The sequence below is a fragment of the Salmo salar genome, chromosome 15 (assembly GCF_965601325.2).
Source record: "Salmo salar chromosome 15, fSalSal1, whole genome shotgun sequence".
NCBI classification, from domain to species: domain Eukaryota; kingdom Metazoa; phylum Chordata; class Actinopteri; order Salmoniformes; family Salmonidae; genus Salmo; species Salmo salar.
The window spans coordinates 68,822,533-68,848,676 of NC_138305.1; the positions used below are offsets into that span (position 1 = coordinate 68,822,533).

Here is a 26,144-nt window from a genome sequence, read left to right on the forward strand (position 1 = left end):
TCATTGTATCACTGTAAGCATAGTTTTTTACCTTTTGAGGGCGAAATGGGAAAGACTGAAGAGATGACAACTATAGGAATGGCAGTATCTCCTGCTTCAATCTCCCATAATCCTTTGCGCTAGTCACGCACTAAACCACAATATTATTTAAAAAAAATATATATATATCATCTCTCTATAGAAATCTATGTTGAGATTTCATCCCTTTTCGTGTTGTGGATTGTTGTGTCGTGTTGTGTACACTAAAGAGAGTGATAGCTGTTGGATTCATCTGTCTGTGAGGGCAATGAATTCATGACTGATGTTGTTCAGTTCAGCCTTCTGTCTGTGAAGCCTCTTTATTCGTGGGGCATTTCTCTCTCTATGATGGTTCTATCTATCTCTGTGAAAGCTGTAGATGTGAGTGTCGATGTTAGTTCAGTGCAGGCTCTCTGTAGGTAAATGATAATGATTTGTTTGTGACTGATGCTCTTCTTCATATCCCCCCTTCTCTCTCTCTTTCTTTCTTTCTTTCTCTCTCTATCCCCCTCCTCTCTCTCACTCTCTCCCTCTCTCTCTCCCCCACTCTCCCCTCCTCTCTCTCTCTTTCTGAGCTGTTGTGTTGTTGTGTTGCAATGTTCATAAGCTGTGCCAGTCCCCATTAGCATCCCATTGGAACCCAGCAGGATCACCAGTCATTTAGAGTCCCTGCCTCAACACTATACCTTCTGTCGCACTACGTGGGTCTCAGAACCGTCATGCATGGCAAGATTTTAGAAGAAACTGTGTATGTATGCTATTCTCTCCTACAAATGGATGAGATTGACGAGGCACATGAGGCACATGCATGATGCCTTTGGGGTGACTACTGTCCTTTCCTGTCCAAGTCAGTGGGGTGGCGGGGAGAATGTAGTGTAGCACAGACGCAGGAAAGTATTGGATATTTCGTGGCTGAGGACATGATTTGTATTCAGATGGGTCCAGAGGGGTGAGCTGAGGTGCGGCTTACTATTTCATTCCACATGAACACTTGTCTGTTCCCATGATATTCAACACACAAAGGAATGGTCTTCCTTAGTCTATTATAAGGTGTTAATTTCATTCAATGTTTTCACATGTTTTTAGGCGAATTCAAGTTGTTGTATTTGACCCAGATTTCTGACTTGAGCACCCTGTTGATAAATGGGATATGCTGTAGCACACCAAGCTGCGTAACAACTCTATTAAAACGACACACAGTAAACAGCGCCCTCTGCCGACTGACTTTATGTAGTTGATAAAGGCTCAAAGGCCTAATATAATACAATGTTAATTGTATACATATAAATACCTATTGTTAAACTGTATATAAAAATGTTAAAAAAATAAATAAAACATTTCCCCCTTCAAAATGCTATGTTGTAAAATTCTGCTGGTCAACGATTGATGATTCGTGCATTACAGAAAATGTACATTATACTGTGCAATCGTCATTTGGAGGGTGTATGATTACATTTTAAATGGAAAGTGTCAGATAAGATCATTGAAAATAGGAGTTAAACCCTTGTAGGTTAAATGGGTATTAGTGCACACACACACACACACACACACACACACACACACACACACACACACACACACACACACACACACACACACGCACACACACATCTCTTTGATTGTGTTCGTTAATGGCAGGCTTTAACCCGTTTGTCTGAACCACTCTGCCTCCCGCTCCCGTCCCCTGACTCTTATCCCTAGCCCTCTAAACCCCCATCCTCTATTCAAAGTTGCCCACCCTCTGCCCCCTCCTGTCCCAAGCCCCCTTTTGCTCTGGTCTGCCCTCCATGCCCATCTCCCCTGCCCCACTGGTCCACGACTGATGGTGGAATGTTGAGTGTCTCTAGCTCCCTCCCTGGAGATTAAGGTTCGCCATGCGTGCCCCTTCACTTCATTCCATTCCAAAGTGTACCCCCTAAGAGCAGCTACATTTTTATCTGAGCCTGGTGATTGTGATAGATTGGCCCAATGACACACACACACACATAGATGCACGTGAGACACCCAGGGGGATGGGCAGGCAGGCAAGCAGGGTAGGGAGGGACCAGGCCCTGCCAGGCTCCAGCTATAAAACCCTCCCAGGATGGGGCCAGTGTTCTGCTCCTAGCTGTGCTCTACCTCGCTCCTCTGTGCCACTACACCCTACAGACAGACGGGCAGCGGCCAAGCCAAGCCTCCATCATGAACGACATCTACAAAGCAGCGGTACGTCCCACTCCACTTCTACAACAGGGTATATTGTTTGTGTAGAATGTGAAAGTGTTTGTATTTAGTAGGTAACATCATCATGAAAGGTTTGCTTTTAATATTGTTCAACTTTGGGTTTTCAGTGATAGGTGGTGACATGGATGAAAATGCTGTTTTGGTTTAATTGTGGACTCCGCCAAGTTAAGTCAAAATAGTCTAAGAATATTTTGTTATCAGATTTCTGTCTTTTGGAGTGTAAAGGTTTAGGTAGGTTACGATTTCAAATGAACACTTCAGCACCTGAGGGTAGGCTTCACCCTTAAATAGAATGAAAAGTACCTGTAATATTTAGTATTGAGGGTAAAATCCACTTAATAACACGTTTATGTTTTTAACAGTTTTAAACTACAAACTATAATGTTTCATATCAACAATTAATTCAAATGAGGTACATTTGGATATTCCCTTTACAACAATTTAGCAATTTGTAATTCTGACATTGCTCAGATGATTCAACTTCCATTACAAACTCTGTCTGTCATGCGAACACACACAACACCAGCCTTTGACAAGTGAGGTGAGACACCATACATATATAGACCTTGTGCCTCTTGAAGCCTATCAGGGTTGATAGGAGCACTCCAGGGATCAGAAGCAGGACAAGCCCCTGGTCCACACTGTGGTTTCATTCATGACTACAAATGGAGCAGTCCCACTTCTCATCGGCTAATTTTGGCCAGTTGCTCCTAGCCTCCTGCATGTGTGTTTCTGTGGTGCCAGAAGAGGGCTTCAGGTCTAGATACCCCCCCACCCCCACCACACACACACACAGCTGAATTCCAGCATTATCTGTGTGAGCCACTGGGAGGGCTGGGAGAGCTGTTTGTTTATCTGTCTAGCTATCTCTCCCTGCTGCCTGGTGGCTGATGGGCTGGGCTGGGCTGGGTTGGGCTGCACGTGTCTCTACTGGGCATTACAGCTAGAGGATTCAACTGCAGGGAAACAGACTGGAATGTGTGTGTGTGTGTGTGTGTATGCGTGTGTGTCGATGTTTTGATGGACATTGCTCTTTTTCCCCATATATCATCACCAGCGGAATGTGTGTTTAATTTGTTGTGGACGATAGACAATAACTCTTACATAAGCAGCTGTCTCCCTCTCTCATTCGCGGTAGCTTTTCCTGGATTACTGTTCCATTGTTGAACCAGATCCACAGCTATGCTGATTTAAAGCACTGTGTATTCTGTCCTTTATCTGCTGTTTCTGATCCTCCTGTCAATGTATTTTTAACCCTGCCTCTCACTGGCCCAGGCCTCATGTATGAAATATAGGTTTTGTGTTTTGTGAGGGATGGATGGATGACCAAGTGTGAAGGACCATTATAACTTGGGGGGGAGACAAGCTTTGTGTAAACTAAGGTAACATTTGAGGTGAACTGTTCCAGAGAATTGGTTCCACCTTGTGGAGTCTACCGTAAATCCTCTGAAGGATTATTTTCATACACTAGATTTCTTTATCAACATTTTATGGTTTAGGACTGGGCCTTGTCTGAACTGAATTTGAAAACTCCACAAATAAGATTAAAATGAAGGGAAGAGCGTAGATATTATACGTTATTGCACGAATGGAAAATATTATATTGTGCTTATCAAAGGAATACAGTAAATCAAAGTTAGGATTTGGGGTTGTAAAAGGCATTCCAGAGTGGATTCAATAACAGATATTGGCTCGACTGCTTCTGAAAACTTTCCATTTCTTCAATAGGTTGAGCAGCTGACAGACGAGCAGAAAAATGGTACGTAAAATGTGTTAATCTCAGTGTTTCCCCTAGGAATTCTTTTAGTAGCGGTGCCAAAGTATTTTTTTTTTGTTGTGGTGGCCACAATTTAGCAGCGGGGGTGCGCCGCTGCTAAATACATATGGGGAAACACTGCATCTAAATTTCATTATGGTTTACTAATCTATGTCGGTCTCTGAGGCCTATGCATAAATGCTTCTTTATGTGGGATATATATCTTCACGTTCTACAAAATTTAATCACATCTAAATCAATATTTGGCCTAAAATGTGTACCATTCACTCCTTCAGGCCAAGATGAAAAGTAAATTCTAGATATCTCAGAGGATCAAATTTTTTATTTAACCTTTATTTAACTAGTTAAGAACACATTCTTATTTACAATGACGGCCTACCAAACCCAGACGAAGCTGGGCCAATTGTGCGCCACACTATGGGACTCCCAATCATGGCCGGATATGATTACAGCCTGGATTCAAACCAGGGACTATAGTGACACCTCTTGCACTGAGATACAGTGCCTAAGACCGCTGCACCACTCGTAAGCCCCAAATAAGTTGATTGAGTAAAAAAGCATATCTTACACTAAAGTAGCCAACACATAGAACTGACCATGAAAACAAAAGGGGGAGGGGGGAGAAGAAGAATAACTGACCATGGTCATGTGCTGTGCTGTGTATTGCAGAGTTCAAGGCAGCCTTTGACATCTTTGTCCAGGATGCAGAGGATGGCTGCATCAGCACCAAGGAGTTGGGCAAGGTGATGAGGATGCTGGGGCAGAACCCCACCCCAGAGGAGCTGCAAGAGATGATCGATGAGGTGGATGAAGACGGTAAACACACACGCTCACACGGAAGAGACAGACTCAAATGACTACAATAGGCAAATGCATTTCCCATGAATAGTTCCTATCATGAATCACGTGTTCGAGTAAGAGGTTAGCTCATCAGCAGTCGATGAGGACGGTACACAACAAAGGCAGACACAAGTGTTCTGCTCATCAAAAGGCCAATTCATGGCTCATTGATGGCCCGGCAGGGGCAGTTGTACACTGTTCTTTGTAAGACTGTAAACACACAAAAGACAAGCATCACATGGCTGAGTAGAGGATCTGGTCACATGTAGCTGCTATATCAAAGATAGGCTCCTTGATCCAAAAGGTTTTGTGACATCATTCTGTTGACATGTCTTTGCAGGCAGTGGGACGGTGGACTTTGACGAGTTCCTGGTGATGATGGTGAGGTGCATGAAAGACGACAGCAAAGGAAAGACAGAGGAGGAACTGGCAGACCTCTTCCGCATGTTCGACAAGTACGTTTATCCTCATAAGTACATAAGGAGATTCATGAGGGGGATGAACTCTGGAAAAGTCTTCATAGTCTTACCCAACTAAGTACCCACAGCCTAGGTCCACCAGGATAGACAAATACACAGGAATGTACACTGCAGAGTTTTAGCTTGGGTGCTAGTTTGTTTCTGTTTTTGCCTACTTGTCATTGTTTGACAAGGCAACTATGTAGGTATTTTTGAATACAGAAACAGTCATGCTCCCTGGTTAACCGATTTGTGAAGCAGTATAATCCTCCTCTCGTAAATGCTACAGACTCCCCAGTGTAAATTGGTCCGGTACAACATGCACTGACCTTTATGAACAAATGAGGAGGATACTAGGAGTATGGGGATGGAGGCACTCATTTGGGAACGTGCAATAGTGAAACGAGAAATGTTACTAACTGTAAAATTATCATGGATATTGAAATTATAGGATTGCGCAATAACACTATGTGCAGTGCTCAGGGATCTTGGGGGATGTGTAATATTGAGTATAGGGAGGGGGCACAGTTGCATAATGGGGAAGGGAGGGGTAAGCGTCCTTAAGCAGTCATTTTATAAATTTGTATGTTTGATATGTCTGGTCTATGCCATGTCTCTCGCCCTATCACAGTGCATTTTACTGCACGTAAAGCATACATCTGTGAAATCAGACAATAAGAAATATATAATCTATGGCCCCCCAGGAATGCGGACGGCTACATAGACCTGGAGGAGCTGAAGGTAATGCTGGAGGCCACAGGGGAGGCCATCACTGAGGACGACATCGAGGAGCTCATGAAGGACGGGGACAAGAACAACGACGGGAAAATTGACTATGACGGTAAAGTTTTGGAAATGGAAGTTAAGCACATAGTGTAGAGACAGAAGCATTCATATATTTTATTCATGATACTGATGCAAATGAACAGTTCTATGGATACTTCACTGCTAGAAAAGGAAATTGGGAATATGAATTATGCATGGTAACATGCTGTGTTATTCACAAGTAAAGCAGTGTAGTGACCAAAGTGAGGAAAATAATTCACTTAATTGACTCCCTTTTTCCTCCTCTTGGTTCCAGAGTTCTTGGAGTTTATGAAAGGAGTAGAATAAACAGCATCAAGAGAAGACAGAGTCCCCTGACCCTTAGTGATATTTTTCTATTTCTCTTCAACGTCATAGACATCTATGGAAAACCGGAGGTTGACTTTTTGGATGTCATCGGCAGAACTTCTGAACGACTTTGCAAGACTTAGTTCAATAATCTGATTGCTTATGTATTTTTATAACTTTTTACAATTTCTTGCATTGTTGTAAATACTGTTTGTAACTTGTTTTGGTGCCCATATACTGCATTTGAGTAAATGTAACCAACCAAAATACTCACATTAACAACTCACATATCACTTCAGTTTGCCTACTTGAACTATGCATTATTGTTTCATTTCAAATGCATATGAATTTTTGCAGTGCCACAAACAGTTTACAAATCTCTTATTTTTCCAAGTTGCTGATGTTATGCTGCCGGACAGAATGCTGTTTGAAATACATCCTATTAGGCATAGGACAGTACATCTGTCCCTGTAAGTCCCTGTAATTATACCATACTTTGATTAGCCCATTAGTAGTCTAAACATACATTGAAATGCAATGTAGCCACAGTGGCATAATGCAACGGTTGTATGTTTAACAGATTCCCTCAGGGCCATTTAATCTGCTGGAGAGCCTGTGGTGGATGTACACCATACGTCTGCTTAGAATGTACATTCAAGTAATAAATGTGCTCGCCAAAGCAACGCCTGGTTTGCCTGATATCGTACCTGTTTGGAAGTGTTTGTTTCAATGGAGTGTTTTTGAGCGGAAATTATTCTTTACCATGAGAATATTTTTTTTTAATGTAAGAGTTCTGCTTTACTTTTAAAAGTATGGGATAAAACTCAATAAGATCATGTATGCAGTTGGCATGAATCTTTCATTATAACTTGAACTTCACTATTTACTCCAACTCTTCAGAGTCCTTCTGATGTCTCCATATTGTATTTCTCTCCTTTTTATTGTACTGTAGATCTTGGTGCTACGCAGAGTATCTTCTCTGCAGGGGTATAATAATAATAATTAGGTGGGAGCTTATATTTGTCCTATTTCACAGATGTACAAGTGTGTATTAGAAATGTTTTTTGCATATCCCACTCTCCCTGAGAAGGTGAGGTCATAGACAGAGTCTGCCATTATCAACAGTGACCCTGGAGTAATTAGGGTTATTACCTTGCTCAAGGGCACATCAACGGATTTTTCACCTTGTCAGCTCAGGGATTCGAACTAGGAACATTTCAGTTAATGGCCCAACACACTAGCCTACCTGCCACCCATATGTGGGCTGGTATCTAGTTACACAATGTATTGAGACAAGAGCTATTTATGTCTAATTACGTTAGTGCCCATGATAGGGGATCATATTTGACCGACACCAGTTGACAATCAAATGCCTTTAGCCTTACAAGGCAGAGAGGACCAGTACAGAGAACAATAGGCTCTGTGCTAGGCCTGTGAGCCAATGTGTCAGTGTACTATACTGACATCCAGTGTGCTCAGTGACTTGAATAGGATATTTCAGTTCAATGGAGTGTTGAAATTACATTTACATTTACATTTAAGTCATTTAGCAGATGCTCTTATCCAGAGTGACTTACAAATTGGTGGATTCACCTTATGTTTCCAGAAAATTCAAAAACCTCTACTAATTGACTAACTATAACAAATTGATTGTCAGATTGCTGTAATCAAGATCATTGACATGAATTAACTTCAAATTCATCTAGCGAAATTGCCCCATTGAAATTGTATTGATATAACCTGTACACAATCGACAGACATGCTTTTACCTGCGCAAAAGAACAACAGTGTGCAGTTATCATTCTTACCACTAAGTGTCAGTAGAAAAACATACAATCACTGCGAGGCCATTGCCATTATTGGTGGAGGACGACATGTCAGTCGCCGAGCGTAATAATGATATCAATACACAATTATGTTATTCGACTTAAATAAAAACAACTGTAACCGCCATAGGACTGCAATACAAACCTCAAACATGAACATGTGATCCAAGTGAGCTATGACAAAATCAAATGTGCAGGCCCTATTTTCAAAGAAAAGGATAGTAATATAATACACAAACTTTTTAAGAGAATATAAACACATGTGAAAATAGATATAAAACTATCACCTTAAACATTTTGAATCAATCTGTTTAAAGATGGAAGAGAAAAACAAAAGCATGCTCAGGTCAAGCTGAAGGCAATGAGCTGCAGGGCTGTCAATGTCGCTCCTGGATGGCCAAAACCCTTTCTGGTTTTCATCCTCTCCTTCTAATTAGGGACTGATTTAGACCTGGAACACCAGGTGACTGCAATTAACTACTAGGTAGAAACAAAAAAAGAAGTGTTTCAGCCCTCAAGGATCGGAATTGAACAGCTGTCATGTTCGTTGGAATGATCGGAACAAGGCGCAGCTTGAGTAGCGTTCCACATCTTTTATTAGAAAGTGAAACTAAGAAAAATACAAAAACAATAAACGAAACGTGACGACAACGCAACTACACATAAACACAATATCCCATAACCCACAGGTGGAAAACATGCTACTTAAGTATGATCCCCAATTAGAGACAACGATTACCAGCTGCCTCTATTTGGGAATCATACAAATCACCCAAACATAGAAAAACTAAACTAGAGCCCCACATAGAAAATATAAACTAGATTAACCCCCCAGTCACGCCCTGACCTACTATACCATAGAAAATAAAAGCTTTCTATGGTCAGGATGTGACAACAGCCCTGAGCTAGAGAATGTGAAGAATGAGAATGATCAGATGGTGACCCTAGACCCACTTCAATTTGCTTACCGGCCCAATAGGTCCACAGACGATGCAATCGCAATCAGACTGCACACTGCCCTATCCCATCTGGACAAGAGGAATACCTATGTAAGAATGCTGTTCATTTATAGCTCAGCATTCAACACCATAGTACCCTCCAAGCTCATCATTAAGCTTGAGGCCCTGGGTCTCAACCCTGCCCTGTGCAATTGGGTCCTGGACTTCCTGACGGGCCACACCCAGGTGGTGAAGGTAGGAAACAACACCTCCATTTCGATGATCCTAAACACTGGGGCCCCACAAGGGTGCGTGCTCAGCCCCCTCCTGTACTCCCTGTTCACCCATGACTGTGTGGCCCTGCACGCCTCCAACTCAATCATCAAGTTTGTAGACGACACAACTGTAGTGGGCTTGATTACCAACAACGACGAGGAGGTGAGGGCACTCGGATTGTGGTGTCAGAGAAACAACCTCTCACTCAATGTCAACAAAACAAAGGAGATGATCGTGGACTTCAGGAAACAGCAGAGGGAGCACCCCCCTATTCACATCGACGGGACAGCATATGAGAAAGGTGGAAAGTTTTAAGTTCCTTTCCGTACACATCATGGACAAACTGAAATGGTCCACCCACACAGAGAGTGTGGTGAAGTAGGCGCAACAGCGCCTCTTCAACCTCAGGAGGCTGAAGAAATTTGTCTTGTCACCTAAAACCCTCACAAACTTTGACAGATGCACAATTGAGAGCATCCTGTCGGGCTGTATCACCGCCTGGTACGGCAACTGCACCGCCCACAACCATAAGGGTCTCCAGTCTGCACAGCGCACCACCGGGGGCAAACTACTTGCCCTCCAGGACACCTACAGCACCCGATGTCACAGGAAGGCCAAAAAGATCATCAAGGACAACAACCACCCAAACCACTGCCTGTTCACCCCGTTACCATCCAGAAGGCGAGGTCAATACAGGTGCATCAAAGCTGGGACCGAGAGACTGAAAAATAGCTTCTATATCAAGGCAATCAGACTGTTAAACAGCCATCACTAACACAGAGAGGCTGCTGCCTACATACAGACTTGAATTCGTTGGCTACCTTAATAAATGGATCACTAGTCACTTTAATAATGTTTACATATCTTGCATCACTCATCATATATGATTATACTGTATTTTATACCATCTATTGCATCTTACCTATGCCGCTCTGTCATTGCTCGTCCATATATTTATATGTATATATTCTTATTCCATTCCTTTACTTAGATTTGCGTGTATTAGATAGTTGTTGTGGAATTGTTAGAGTACATGTTAGATATTGCTACACTGTCGGAACTAGAAGCACAAGCATTTCACTACACTCACAATAACATCTGCTAACCGTGTGCATGTGACCAACAACATTTGATTTGATTTGATTTAGACCGACTGAAGTCACACAGACAGAAACACTCTTACTACAGGTCCAAATGACTAAGCCCAGGACCTTACATTGACTGGACGTCTGGCTGCATGAAAGGCCCTGATTTGGGAGAAAGCTGTTGGGCATCACAGCAACAGCAGCAGTCGCAGCTGGGGTCCAGCTCTTTCTGTTAATTGTGGAGTATTCGTACAAGGCCTGTGAGTGAGTCAGGCGGTGTGTGTGTGTGTTTAGAATACAACTAATCAAAGCAGGAGGAATATCCTAAATACATTTCCGTTGCAATTTCTTTCTGAAAAGCTCCGCTTTGTCATAGATTTTGCAATTCACAGTAACACAGCATTTGTATAGAGCACGTTTGGCCATGTGTTGGCCCTAGTCAATGAAAGGCAGTAAAAGGCTTAGTAGTAGTATTAGGTTCCAGTGGTGTGTGAATGTGAATGAATGGGTCTGGGTGTGGAGCAGTAGGCAGGGTGGGGGAGTGACTCAGTTATGTAAGACAGGCCTGATGACTCATGCCTCCTGTCATTAAGACCCACTGCAGTGTGGTTATATATCTTAAAGGCCCAGTGCAGTTAAAAATGTGATTTTCCTTGTATATATATATATATATATATATATTTCCACGCTATGATGTCGGAATAATACTGCGAAATTGTGAAAATTATGATAATGCCGTTCTATTGTAAGAGCTGTTTGAATAGACTGGCCGCAATTTCAGCCTGTTTTGGTGGGATGAAGTTTTGGCCTGCCTGGTGACATCGCAAGGCAGTAAATGAGTTAATAGACCAATAAGAAAGAGAGTTCTAAACCTCACTGCCAATAACTGCTAGTTTTCCATTTCCCCCACCCCACTCAGACCAGTCCCAGACAGTCCGAGTTAAATTCTTGTATGAGAAATGTCTCTTTGCTAAAAAGCTATTTTTGTTTATTTTTTACTATTTTAATTAAAAACAGTACGGTACATAAATGATTTGATATTGAGATAAAAATGGCTGGATTGGACCTTTAAAGAGCCACATTAGGTAATCTGTGTTTAAGGGACACACAGGTTGCCTATGACTTGCTTTCTGTTGTGTGTGCTGTGCCTGATGCCTACGCCCCTGTAACAATGATCTCTGACAGTGATTGAGGCAAGGTGGATGCAAACATGTTTCATCGACCAACATTATGTAATGGGGCCCTTTCCATTCATTCATTCATTCATTCATTGAGTGTGTGTGCGTGTGGAATGTTGTTATCCCATGGCTGTCATGGAGCTAGACACTGACATGGGGTTGTGTTGATTGATCCACTATCAATGATGACGCACAGCACAGGTCACATTGCAGGAGTACGATCTAGTGAAAATGGGTACTTAATTAAGGATCTATGAAATCAATCCACATGACAAGATATAAAAAAACGGTTTTATAGGAACTCTTAACCAACTCAAATGTGTTTCAACTGAGTAACATCTAACAATATCACTATTTTCTGAAATCAGCTGCTTTTTTGCTAAATGTACACTTCAGATACGTTCTTCGAACCTAGAGATTATGATTTATTTCACAATGAATTCATTCATTTTCATTTCAGGAATTACTTGTTGAAAGTGTATTTCTAAGGAGTTAACTAATCATACAATGTCACTACCTCCTACATAGAAATGGAGCTTAGTTGAAAGCAGCAGGCTTGTGGGTTTATGGGATTCCTGTTTGACCCGCTCGACTACATGAAATACTCTTGGAAGTGTTCCAACAACAGATATCATCCATGGTGTTATTCTTCAATTCACCACGGACAAAGGCACAAAATACAAGGGTATCATGTCTTGAAATTCTCACATTTTTGGTGAGCTGATCCTTTTTAGGTCAAGGTAGAACATTTTCTATAATATGATAATCATTTTCTGTCTTTGATGTTTGCTCACACACTATTAATAATCAAGTAAGAACACCTTAGGGTGTGAGAATAATTGTATTCAGCGAGTTGAGAATAATACCCTAAAAAGATTAAGAGGCAGAAGTAAAGAATTATCGCAGATGATCTAAAAGCCTAACATTTTACTCCTAGGAAGAAGATACAAAACAGATCCCCCAAAAATATGTAACATCTCAAACCATTCTTTTTTTTCATGAGGAAATGAAACAAGTAGTTTGGTCCTTGTTACTGTAAATGCACAATGAGGGAGTGGAAAGCTTACACAAAGAGAGAGTGGAAAGTGCAAATCAGACTGGAACAGACAGAATATTGTGTTATGATGCTCCATCCCACTTCTCTCCTTCAGAGAACACTGAAGTACTGTTCGGCAGTACTAACCACAATGGGCCATAGAAGAGTAAGGAGAAGTAGAAATCTCAAAATTCCGCTGTTCTATTTACAGATTCCAATCAATGTGAGCAATTGTTTTTTGTTTTAATGTATTGTTACATTAAATAAAATGCTTTGTCTGTTTTTAAAGATATTCAAAAGATTTGTGATTTCTCGCTCACAACAGCACTCATCAGAGCCCCCTGTTCTAAACACAACCATGTTGGGGGAAACGTGTAACTGTCATGTCCTGACCAGTTCAGGGTTATTTGTTGTTGGAGTTTGGTCAGGATGTGGCAGAGGGTATTTATTTTATATGGTTTGGGGTGGTGGTGTAGGTAGTAGGTTGTTTTATTTATGTATTCCGGGGGTTTTGGGCACTGCTCTGTGTTTATGTATTTCTAGGTTTAGTTAGTTAGTTGTGGGTATAGGTTCTAGGTTTGTTTTCTATGTAGAGTTAATTGGGATTGGACTCCCAATTGAAGGCAAAGTCCCAATTGAGTGGAGTTGCCTTTGATTGGGAGTCCTATATTTACATTTACATTTACATTTAAGTCATTTAGCAGACGCTCTTATCCAGAGCGACTTACAAAATGGTGCATTCACCTTATGATATCCAGTGGAACAACCACTTTACAATAGTGCATCTAAATCTTTTAAGGGGGGAGGGGGTTAGAAGGATTACTTTATCCTATCCTAGGTATTCCTTAAAGAGGTGGGGTTTCAGGTGTCTCTGGAAGGTGGTGATTGACTCCGCTGTCCTGGCGTCGTGAGGGAGCTTGTTCCACCATTGGGGTGCCAGAGCAGCGAACAGTTTTGACTGGGCTGAGCGGGAACTGTGCTTCCTCAGAGGTAGGGGGGCCAGCAGGCCAGTGGTGGATGAACGCAGTGCCCTTGTTTGGGTGTAGGGCCTGATCAGAGCCTGAAGGTATGGAGGTGCCGTTCCCTTCACAGCTCCGTAGGCAATCACCATGGTCTTGTAGCGGATGCGAGCTTCAACTGGAAGCCAGTGGAGAGAGCGGAGGAGCGGGGTGACGTGAGAGAACTTGGGAAGGTTGAACACCAGACGGGCTGCGGCGTTCTGGATGAGTTGTAGGGGTTTAATGGCACAGGCAGGGAGCCCAGCCAACAGCGAGTTGCAGTAATCCAGACGGGAGATGACAAGTGCCTGGATTAGGACCTGCGCCGCTTCCTGTGTGAGGCAGGGTCGTACTCTGCGAATGTTGTAGAGCATGAACCTACAGGATCGGGTCACCGCCTTGATGTTAGTGGAGAACGACAGGGTGTTGTCCAGGATCACGCCAAGGTTCTTAGCACTCTGGGAGGAGGACACAAGGGAGTTGTCAACCGTGATGACGAGATCATGGAACGGGCAGTCCTTCCCCGGGAGGAAGAGCAGCTCCGTCTTGCCGAGGTTCAGCTTGAGCTGGTGATCCGTAATCCACACTGATATGTCTGACAGACATGCAGAGATGCGATTCGCCGCCTGGTTATCAGAAGGGGGAAAGGAGAAGATTAATTGTGTGTCGTCTGCATAGCAATGATAGGAGAGACCATGTGAGGATATGACAGAGCCAAGTGACTTGGTGTATAGCGAGAATAGGAGAGGGCCTAGAACAGAGCCCTGGGGGACACCAGTGGTGAGAGCGCATGGTGCGGAGACAGATTCTCGCCACGCCACCTGGTAGGAGCGACCTGTCAGGTAGGACGCAATCCAAGCGTGGGCCGCGCCGGAGATGCCCAACTCGGAGAGGGTGGAGAGGAGGATCTGATGGTTCACAGTATCAAAGGCAGCAGATAGGTCTAGAAGGATGAGAGCAGAGGAGAGAGAGTTAGCTTTAGCAGTGCGGAGAGCCTCCGTGACACAGAGAAGAGCAGTCTCAGTTGAATGCCCAGTCTTGAAACCTGACTGATTAGGATCAAGAAGGTCATTCTGAGAGAGATAGCAGGAGAGCTGGCCAAGGACGGCACGTTCAAGAGTTTTGGAGAGAAAAGAAAGAAGGGATACTGGTCTGTAGTTGTTGACATCGGAGGGATCGAGTGTAGGTTTTTTCAGAAGGGGTGCAACTCTCGCTCTCTTGAAGACGGAAGGGACGTAGCCAGCGGTCAAGGATGAGTTGATGAGCGAGGTGAGGAAGGGGAGAAGGTCTCCGGAAATGGTCTGGAGAAGAGAGGAGGGGATAGGGTCAAGTGGGCAGGTTGTTGGGCGGCCGGCCGTCACAAGACGCGAGATTTCATCTAGAGAGAGAGGGGAGAAAGAGGTCAAAGCACAGGGTAGGGCAGTGTGAGCAGGACCAGCGGTGTCGTTTGACTTAGCAAACGAGGATCGGATATCGTCAACCTTCTTTTCAAAATGGTTGACGAAGTCATCCGCAGAGAGGGAGGAGGGGGGGGGAGGGGGAGGAGGATTCAGGAGGGAGGAGAAGGTAGCAAAGAGCTTCCTAGGGTTAGAGGCAGATGCTTGGAATTTAGAGTGGTAGAAAGTGGCTTTAGCAGCAGAGACAGAAGAGGAGAATGTAGAGAGGAGTGAGTGAAAGGATGCCAGGTCCGCAGGGAGGTGAGTTTTCCTCCATTTCCGCTCGGCTGCCCGGAGCCTTGTTCTGTGAGCTCGTAGTGAGTCGTCGAGCCACGGAGCAGGAGGGGAGGACCGAGCCGGCCTGGAGGATAGGGGACAGAGAAAATCAAAGGATGCAGAAAGGGAGGAGAGGAGGGTTGAGGAGGCAGAATCAGGAGATAGGTTGGAGAAGGTTTGAGCAGAGGGAAGAGATGATAGGATGGAAGAGGAGAGAGTAGCGGGAGAGAGAGAGCGAAGGTTGGGACGGCGCAATACCATCCAAGTAGGGGCAGAGTGAGAAGTGTTGGATGAGAGCAAGAGGGAAAAGGATACAAGGTAGTGGTCGGAGATTTGGAGGGGAGTTGCAATGAGATTAGTGGAAGAACAGCATCTAGTAAAGATGAGGTCAAGCGTATTGCCTGCCTTGTGAGTAGGGGGGGAAGGTGAGAGGGTGAGGTCAAAAGAGGAGAGGAGTGGAAAGAAGGAGGCAGAGAGGAATGAGTCAAAGGTAGACGTGGGGAGGTTAAAGTCACCCAGAACTGTGAGAGGTGAGCCATCCTCAGGAAAGGAACTTATCAAGGCGTCAAGCTCATTGATGAACTCTCCAAGGGAACCTGGAGGGCGATAAATGATAAGGATGTTAAGCTTGAAAGGGCTGGTAACTGTGACAGCATGGAATTCAAATGAGGAGATAGACAGATGGGTCAGGGGAGAAAGAGAGAATGTCCACTTGGGAGAGATGAGGATTCCAGTGCCACCACCCCGCTGGCTCGATGCTCTAGGGGTATGCGAGAACACGTGGGCAGACGAAGAGAGAGCAGTAGGAGTAGCAGTGTTATCTGTGGTAATCCATGTTTCCGTCAGCGCCAGGAAGTCTAGGGACTGGAGGGTAGCATAGGCTGAGATGAACTCAGCCTTGTTGGCTGCAGACCGGCAGTTCCAGAGGCTGCCGGAGACCTGGAACTCCACGTGGGTCGTGCGCGCTGGGACCACCAGGTTAGAGTGGCAGCGGCCACGCGGTGTGAAGCGTTTGTATGGCCTGTGCAGAGAGGAGAGAACAGGGATAGACAGACACATAGTTGACAAGCTACAGAAGTGTTGTTTCTTGTATTATTGTCTCCTGTGTCTTTAGAGAACTGTTTCACTTTGATATCCTTTTTCTTCTGTCCTGATTTTCTCTTTCTTTTCTTCTGTTAACTAGATATTCTTTGTTGTTCTTCGTTAGCTAGCTAGCTTCTTCCAAAAGAGTCCTTAGCAACTGCTACTAATATTATTATTATATTAGTAGGGTGTGTTTGTCTGTGTGTTTGTGGGTAATTGTTTGTGAGCACTGCTTGTTTAGCCTGCCACACTGGTTGGTCGTGAGTATCGTTTATTGTTTGCTTTTTCCTGTGGATGCTTTGTGTTTTTTCATTAAAAGAATGAGTATCCACATACCCGCTGCAGTTTGGTCAATTCAACACGGCACTTTTTGTGACAGTAACTCACACATGAAGCAGACAACTCTGCTGATGTATGTACTATAAATGTAATCTCTATGTTGTAGGGCAGGGTTCCCCAACTGGCCCCCCAAATTTACTGAAAAAAAGTACAAAAATATGTGGAATTTGTATTGTTGGATATAAGACTGTAAAAACATCAGGAAATCAGCTCCAAGTGATTTTAATTTAAGAAATCTGTTCTCAAGTATTCCCACACATAATAGAGAGACACGTGAATTATACATATGTAAGCAAGGTTTGAAATTATTATGTTTTAGTCAAACTACTGTATACCTGTTTGGACTTCTTGCGGTCAATTTGCAGTCTACAAATTTCCGTTCCAGAAAAAATCAGCCCGCGGCTGAATCTAGTTGATGATCCCTGGTGTAGGGGATAGAGGCAAAGTGACGAAAGCGGAACTCCCTGGCCCTGGATTTACACACTCACAGAGCCCACTCGCATCCAGTGACATCATGGTTATGGTAACCTGTGTGCTGGGATTTCAAGGCCTGAGGCATGGCTCTGATTGGCTCAGCAAGCTATTCCATACTGTAAGCACCATATGGCCTTGCATGAGTGGGATACCAGCCATTCCCACCAATAACCCAGGTCTGAGGTCTGGGTTTACATATACAGGAGCGATAGCCTGTGTTTTGTGTTAGGTCTGTGTACGTCTGAGGAATGCGCCCTTAAACAGTACAGATCGACCCTGTCTTGTAAATTCTTACCCTCTATCTAACATTTAGGTGCTTTCCAAGGAGGCCCCACTGTCCCACTGAACTTTTCCACGGAAAATTGCAGTAATCATCTGACTAGAGAACTCTGTTTTGCCGTTCCTGGTGTGTACAGAGTTAGTGTACATGGCCCAGGTGGGATGGTGGATTTGGCCATGGAAACAGTGGCTTCTGGCAGATGGCATCCTCTCCCTGCCTCTCGTATTCCATGTGGCTTCACTTTACATGACCCATTATTCTCAGGGCCACCACACCCTTCTCTTCCCTCTACATCGAGATCTACTTCTCAGAAACAATTTTGTGTTCGCTTTGGTAAATGGAATGAGATATGACAGTAGATAGGGGCATATCTCTCTTGAAAAGTAGATATTTTCTTATCTCAAGAGACTTCCTGGAAAGATAAGACACTTCCTGGTTAGATAAGGACCCAATAGGCACAGACGTCAGTTCTTACATTTGGTTGAGTTGTCAACTAAAGTGATTTCAACGTGAAATCAACAAAACATTTCACCATGACATTGTGGGAAAAAAAGACAAAATGCCCTTATGTTGATGACTTTTTACAAATCTAATAATTTTTCTAAGCTGAAATGGAATTGTTTTAAGATGGTCGTACCATGAATCATTTAGCTATTTGATTTTGAAATTTAGGACCATTTATGTATCAAAAATGAGTGAATAAAGCATTTTTTCATTAAATATTGAATTTGGCCTTTGCTACTATAACCCATAGCCTATAGCATTGAATAACACATTCATAATGGCAAAAAAATACATTAAAAAAAGTATGAATAAGGAGTAAGATTTTGAAGTGTCTGTCCTATATCTAAGAGATGTAAGAAAGCGCAGGAAATATAAACTCAACAAAAAAAGAAACGTCCTCTCAATGTAAACTGCATTCATTTTCAGCAAACTTAACATGTGTAAATATTTGTATGAACATAACAAGATTCAACAACTGAGACATAAACTGAACAAGTTCCACAGACATGTGACTAACAGAAATGGAATAATGTGTCCCTGAACAAAGGGGGGGTCAAAATCAAAAGTAACAGTCAGTAGCTGGTGTGGCCACCAGCTGCATTAAGTACTGCAGTGCATCTCCTCCTCATGGACTGCACCAGATTTACCAGTTCTTGCTGTGAGATGTTACCCCACTCTTCCACCAAGGCAAGTTTCCGGACATTTCTGGGGGGAATGGCACTAGCCCTCACCCTCCGATCTTCGCTGGCCATGGCAGAACACTGACATTCCTGTCATGCAGGAAATCACGCACAGAATGAGCAGTATGGCTGGTGGCATTGTCATGCTGGAGGGTCATATCAGGATGAGCCTGCAGGAAGGGTACCACATGAGGGAGGAGGATGTCCTCCATGTAATGCACAGCGTTGAGATTGCCTGCAATGACATCAAGCTCAGTTCGATGATGCTGTGACACACCGCCCCAGACCATGACGGACCCTCCACCTCCAAATCGATCCCACTCCAGAGTACAGGCCTCGGTGTAACGCTCATTCCTTCGACGATAAATGCGAATCCCGTAGGCGACGTTGTTGCCGGTGATGTCTGGTGAGGACCTGCCTTACAACAGGCTTACAAGCCCTTAGTCCAGCCCCTCTCAGCCTATTGCGGACAGTCTGAGCACTGACAGAGGGATTGTGCATTCCTGGTGTAACTCGGGAAGATGTTGTTGCCATCCTGTACCTGTCCCACAGGTGTGATGTTCGGATGTACCAATCCTGTGCAGGTGTTGTTACACATGGTCTGCCACTGCGAGGACGATCAGCTATCCGTCCTGTCGCTGGAGACTCCGGACTGCGGACCGTCACTGGAGACTCCGGACTTTGGCTCGTCGCTGGAGGCTTCGGGCCATGGATCATCACAGGAGGCTTCGTGCCATGGATCATCACTGCAGGCTTCGTGCCAAGGATCATCACTGGAGGCTTCGTGCCATGGATCATCACTGTAGGCTTCGTGCCATGGATCATCACTGGAGGCTTCGTGCCATGGATCATCACTGGAGGCTTTGTGCCATGGATCCCCACTGGAGGCTTCGTGCCATGGATCATCACTGCAGGCTCCGGGCCATGGATCATCACTGGAGGCTTTGGGCCATGGATCATCACTGGAGGCTCCGGCCCATGGATCACCACTGGAGGCTTCGTGCCATAAGCCGTCTCAGGAGGTCCCGGACTGTAAGCCGTCTCAGGAGGTTCCGGACTGTAAGCTGTCTCAGGAGGTTCCAGACTGTGGGCCGTCTCAAGAGGTTCCGGACTGTGAAACGTCGCCGGAAGCTCTGGACTGGGAACTGTCGCCGGAAGCTCTGGACTGGGAACTGTCGCCGGAATCTCTGGACTGGATACTGTCGCCGGAAGCTCTGGACTGGGTACTGTCGCCGGAAGCTCTGGACTGGGTACTGTCGCCGGAAGCTCTGGACTGGGAAGGCGCACTGGAGGCCTGGTGCGTGGAGCCGGCACAGGGCTTACCAGGCTGGGGAGACACACTGGAGACTGGGTGCGTGGAGCAGGCACAGGGCGTACCAGGCTGGAGAGACACACTGGAGGCCGTGTGCGTGGAGCAGGCACAGGAGATACCGGGCTGGGTGAGCAGGGACCCTTGGCATCTTTCTTTTCGTGTTTTTCAGAGTCCGTAGAAAGGCCTCTTTAGTGTCCTAAGTTATCATAACTGTGACCTTAATTGCCTACCGTCTGTAAGCTGTTAGTGTCTTAATGACCGTTCCACAGGAGCATGTTCATTAAAAACCTGTTAGGAACAGACGAATAATCAATGGTATAGCGTGGCGCGAACTACAAATACCTCATAAATGCTATAACTTCAATTTCTCAAACATATGACTATTTTACACCATTTTAAAGACAAGACTCTCCTTTATCTAACCACATTGTCTGATTTCAAAAAGGCTTTACAGCGAAAGCAAAACATTAGATTATGTCAGGAGAGTACCCTCCCAAAAATAATCACACAGCCATTTTCAAAGCAAGGATATATGTCACAAAAACCAAAACCCCAGCTAAATGCAGCACTAACCTTTGATGATCTTCATCAGATGACACTCCTAGGACATTATGTTATACAATACATGCATGTTTTGTTCAATCAAGTTCATATTTATATCACAAACCAGCTTTTTACATTAGCATGTGATGTTCAGAACTAGCATACCCACCAAAGACTTCCGGTGAATTTACTAAATTACTCACGATAAATGTTGACAAAAAACATAACAATTATTTTAAGAATTATAGATACAGAACTCCTTTATGCAATCGCGGTGTCAGATTTTAAAATAGCTTTTCGGTGAAAGCACATTTTGCAATATTCTGAGTACATAGCCCGGCCATCATGGCTAGCTAATTTGACAACCACCAAGTTTGGCCCTCACCAAACTCAGATGTACTATAAGAAAAATTGGATTAGCTTTGCTGTTCTTCGTCAGAATGCACTCCCAGGACTTCTACTTCAACAACAAATGTTGTTTTGGTTCGAAATAATCCATAGTTATATCCAAATAGCTCCGTTTTGTTCGTGCGTTGAGGTCACTATCCGAAGGGTGACGCGCGGGCGCATTTCGTGACAAGAAATTTCAAAATATTCCATTACCGCACTTCGAAGCATGTCAAACGCTGTTGAAAATTAATTTTTATGCTATTTTTCTCGTAAAATAGCGATAATATTCCAACCGGGCGACGTTGTATTCATTCAACCACTGAAAGAAAAACATGGAGTGGTCTCGTGCACGTTCACTCCAGTGTCATTGTTCTCAGCAGGACCACTCACAAAAACTCCTGCTGTTTTTCGCCCAGAGACTGGAGAGCTCTCATTCCACTTTCTGGCTCCTTCTTAGAGCCAATGGAAGCCTTAGAAAATGTCACGTTACAGCAGAGATGCTGTATTTTTGATAGAGATGCCCTAGAAGGAGAACAAATTGTCAGACAGGGCACTTCCTGTATGGAATTTTCTCAGGTTTTGGCCTGCCATATGAGTTCTGTTATACTCACAGACACCATTCAAACAGTTTTAGAAACTTTAGAGTGTTTTCTATCCAAATCTACTAATTATATGCATATTCTAGTTTCTGGGCAAGAGTAGTAACCAGATTAAATCGGGTACGTTTTTTATCTGGCCGTGAAAATACTGCCCCCTATCCCAAACAGGTTAAATGTTTATGGTTCATTGAAAAAGCATGATAAATAGTGTTTAAACCCTTCACAATAAAGATCTGTGAAGTTATTTGGATTTTTACGAATTATCTTTGATTTAACACATTTTTTGGAGTAGCCACAAAACTACCTCCATACTTCCATTTATTTTTTAAACCGGTACCGGTTACGTTCAGACGAGTCCCGTGAGACTTTTGGAGGTTGTAGAGGAAAACGGAGACCAGCATCTCTAGTTTAAATGGATGGATTCTGATGGGGATTTTTGTATTATGTTACTTAGATTGACAGTCAATAGACTCTAGTTTCTATGTGTTTATTTATTTTTTAAATGGTATTATGTGTCTGTCATTGTTACGTGTCCTGTCCTTATAAGTTATTGATGATGCATGCTGTGATAAAACAATTTCCCTATTTATACTCTACTCTACTGTACAGTAGATACATTGAGGATGTGAATAAAATACATTCATACTAAACTACAAGCTAAGTATAGACACCAAGTATTAGGCCTAACTCAAAATGTAGCAAAGAGTAGACTTAGAACTCTTACTGAACAAAATGCTTTCATTCTCTATTATTAAGATCTGTGGAACAACGTTATAGAAATTAAGTTATTCAAGTCACGTCACCTCATCATATGCTGATGAAAACCTTGTACCATTCAAGCTTTTCCTAAGAACATGAAGAATATCATAATTGTATGATCAACACTTTCCCATGATTGATTTGAATGTAGGCTTATGTGTTGATGTATCTACACAGTATTGTGTCTTTGTCATGAAGGTTATCAAGCTTGTTTCCAAAAGAGCTCAGCTGATTATCAACGGAGAGTGTCTCAGAGATACCACTGGAAAAACATAGAGATGAAAAGAAGAATATGTGTCAGTGATTGGCCTTAGCATATGTGCAAAATTAGTTGAGACTAGTCTGTGTTTTGAATTTGGAGATTTGTATTCTTAGACTCTACAATATCACAAGAATTTCTGAAAAACAAATAAATAGAGGTTTATATAACTTTCAAACAGCCCTGGGATGTTACACAAAACACTAGCATGATATGTAGGTGTCCATGTACCCTAGTTCTGCCATCCCCATTTTCAAACACACTCCTCCATCTCTGTGTGGGAGAGTCCACGCTAATGCTAAATCCAGAGTTTGGCTCGTTCCATTACAGAGATGGAGGTGGAGGAAGCGATGCTAATGGCCTTATATGTGATTCATGGATTCAATGGAATTAAACTGTAATCCCCCAAGAACAGGAAATAATATAGTGACGACAGTGCATTACATTCCAATGTGGTGCATGTATACGGTCTTAGAATTAGTTGTGACTCGGGGAACCCTGGAGATTCTCAAGGAACCCCTGGAGTTCCTCAAGGAACCATTGCTGGTCAATGGTTTCTATTTGCCCCTTCGGTTAATTAAGGGGTTCTTGGAGGAACCTTTAATGGTTCAATGTAGCAAAGGGATCCTGGAGGAACCCTGGAGTGGAGGCGGGGGTTAGTAGTGGTGTTGCTTCAAGATAGATCTTTATTTGGCCACCCGTTAGCGTAAATGTAATTCCTGTTAATCTGTTCTGGTGTATTGTCATCACATGTTAAGGTTGAAAACTGACAGTCTTGTAGCTTCAGTGAGTCTAACAGAGGTGTATGAGTTCCTCAAGAGCCTATAAAAATCCCAAAATTGGAATAGTTACCACTTTATTACTGTATGTAATCAGCAATGGTATTAATATTATATTAGAATATGTAATATGCTAAATTATTTGCAGTGTACAAATTTAACATGATAAACAGGAATGACAGTTACACTAACGGGTAGAGAAAAATAACTATCTGAAAGCCACGCCTCCAATAAGCCAGGCCTCCAATCTGATAGGCTGCCACCTCTACAATATATTATTAAAACGGTTAAAAATGTAAAGGCTCCGGTAAAGGCACCTTTACACAGCGGTTCCTCGAACACGCTTTTCAGAACTAGAAACGCAACCCAAAAGGTTCTTCCATGCACCTTTACTTCTAAGAGTGTAGTTCTGTGAAATGAAAGCTAAAGGATGTAAACACAATGCTGATATAAACGATGTGATCTGATCGGCAGGAGAAATGTGACTGTTCAACTCCTTGCTGGTTTTGTTTTGTTTGATCACTGGTATTATTTCCTCATTGGCAGTGCACAGGCAATTGGTGAGAATTATTTCCCTGGTATCTAGTAGCATATGTGAGGATTGGTTCCGTATGACCCAGTTCATCAAATATGTTGACAAGATTACTTTCAGATCACATCTAGCTTTAAGGCCTAATTCAGCCTCTACATCTCTATCCTGGCTAACTAAGATAGGCCAAATCAACATGAGGCAGGGGGAAAAAAAACATGTAATTCTGCCTGCTTTTCCAAACTGTGAGATTAGGATTATTCTACATTGAGAATGTCTGCCATCCACAGGCAAAGTGTGACCAGGGAAAAATCCTCCCAGTGATGACGGCATAGATTCAAATGAGATTCTCTTTCACACTGGAAAAGCTCAATGGTCTGACACAGAACTGGGAAAGAACAGAGCATACTCCTGCTCTCTACTCATTTATTTTCATGACTGAAGTGAATATCAGATCATTGTTGTACTAGTGTACAAGTGATAGATCTAAAATGAATAGGTTTTAGGAATACTCTATAATGTCAGTCTTGGAGGGACTGATTGAAAATGAACATCTACTGTACTATTATCCCATTGGTCAGACCTCACTTTAAAATGTGATTTATCGCTTGGAAACTCTCCAGGTTCAACGAAGGATAAACAAATAAGTCAATTATTCCAGACATGCTTGTACCATTGAGTCAGTGGCAGCTGTGAGATTATCTTATAGTCAAGCAGCAGGTGTGGAGCAGCATGAAGGGCTTCTGATCTCTGTCTCTTTCCCCTCTCTAACACACACACGCACACTCTATGTTTCTCGCACACACACACACACACACACACATGCTCACATACAAACACACACAGTCACACACATACTGTACAGTCACAATGTCGACTCTCTCCTTCACCTTCCCCCTCTCTTTCTCCCACTCTCCCTGCCTTTCTCTCTCCATCTCCTTTTCCCCCTCCTCTCTCTCTCCCTAAAACCCTGTCAGTCTCAGAGCACATCTGCTTCCCGTGCCACCACTGCTGAGCAAGCAGTGATTTAACCTCTGCTTCCCTTCGCTAGTGATTACAACAACATGACAAAAATACTCCACTAATCTCTTTGAGTACATTGACTGAAACATCACAAAACAAGGCAGGACAGAGGCAATATACCTGCTTAAGAAGCTTTAATGTGCCAAGATGGATAATTAATGAATCAATGATGTCATGACACACAGAAGTAAATCATGTTTCCATTCACATTAAATGCTCTCACACAAAGTCTAGTACCTTAGCAGCCTACACTAACATACACTATATGACCAAAAGTATGTAGATACCTGGTCGTCGAACATCTCATTCCAAAATGGGCATTAATATGGAGTTGGATCCCCCCTTTGCTACTATAAAGGCCCTCACTTTTCTGGGAAGGCTTTCCACTAGACGATGGAATATTGCTGTGGGGACTTGCTTCCATTCAACCACAAGAGCATTAGTGAGGTCGGGCACTGATATTGGGCGATTAGGCCTGGCTCGCAGTCAGTGTTCCAATTCACCTCAAAGGTGTTCAGTGGGGTTGAGGTCAGGGCTCTGTGCAGGCCAGTCAAGTTCTTCCACACCGATCTCGACAAACCATTTCTGTATGGACCTCGCTTTGTTCACGGAGGAATTGTCATGCTGAAACAGGAAAGGGCCTTCCCCAAACTGTTACCACAAAGTTGGAAGCTCAAAATCGTCTAGAATGTCATTGTATGATGTACCGTCTGACTGCCAGATGGTGAAGCGTGATTCATCACTCCAGAGAAAGCATTTCCACTGCTCCAGAGTCCAATGGTGGCAAGCTTTACACCACTCCAGCTGACGCCTGGCATTGCGCATGGTGATCTTAGGCTTTTGTGTGGCTGCTCGGCCATGGAAACCTGTTTCATGAAGCTCCCGACGAACAGTTCTTGTGCTGACGTTGCTTCCAGAGGCAGTTTGTAACTCAGTAGTAAGTGCTGCAACCAAGGAAAGACGATTTTGCACTTGGTGGTCCTGTTCTGTGAGCTTGTGTGGCCTACCACTTTTCGGCTGAGCCATTGTTGCTTTTAGATGTTTCCACTTCACAATAACAGCACTTACAGTTGACCGGAGAAGCTCTAGCAGGGCAGAATATGAAAGTCACTG

The 26,144-nt window shown here is 43.5% G+C and overlaps 1 protein-coding gene across 1 annotated transcript; it reads left to right on the forward strand.

Annotated features, from left to right (window-relative positions):
- The first annotated feature begins 2,086 nt into the window (after window positions 1–2,086).
- LOC106571909 (troponin C, slow skeletal and cardiac muscles) lies at window positions 2,087–7,135 on the forward strand. The gene is made up of 6 exons (XM_014145463.3): window positions 2,087–2,223; window positions 3,970–4,000; window positions 4,688–4,834; window positions 5,199–5,313; window positions 6,021–6,157; window positions 6,398–7,135. Exons 1-6 carry the CDS (start codon window positions 2,200–2,202, stop codon window positions 6,427–6,429), a joined length of 486 nt encoding a protein of 161 aa, XP_014000938.1. The 5' UTR covers window positions 2,087–2,199; the 3' UTR covers window positions 6,430–7,135.
- Window positions 7,136–26,144: the final 19,009 nt, after the last annotated feature.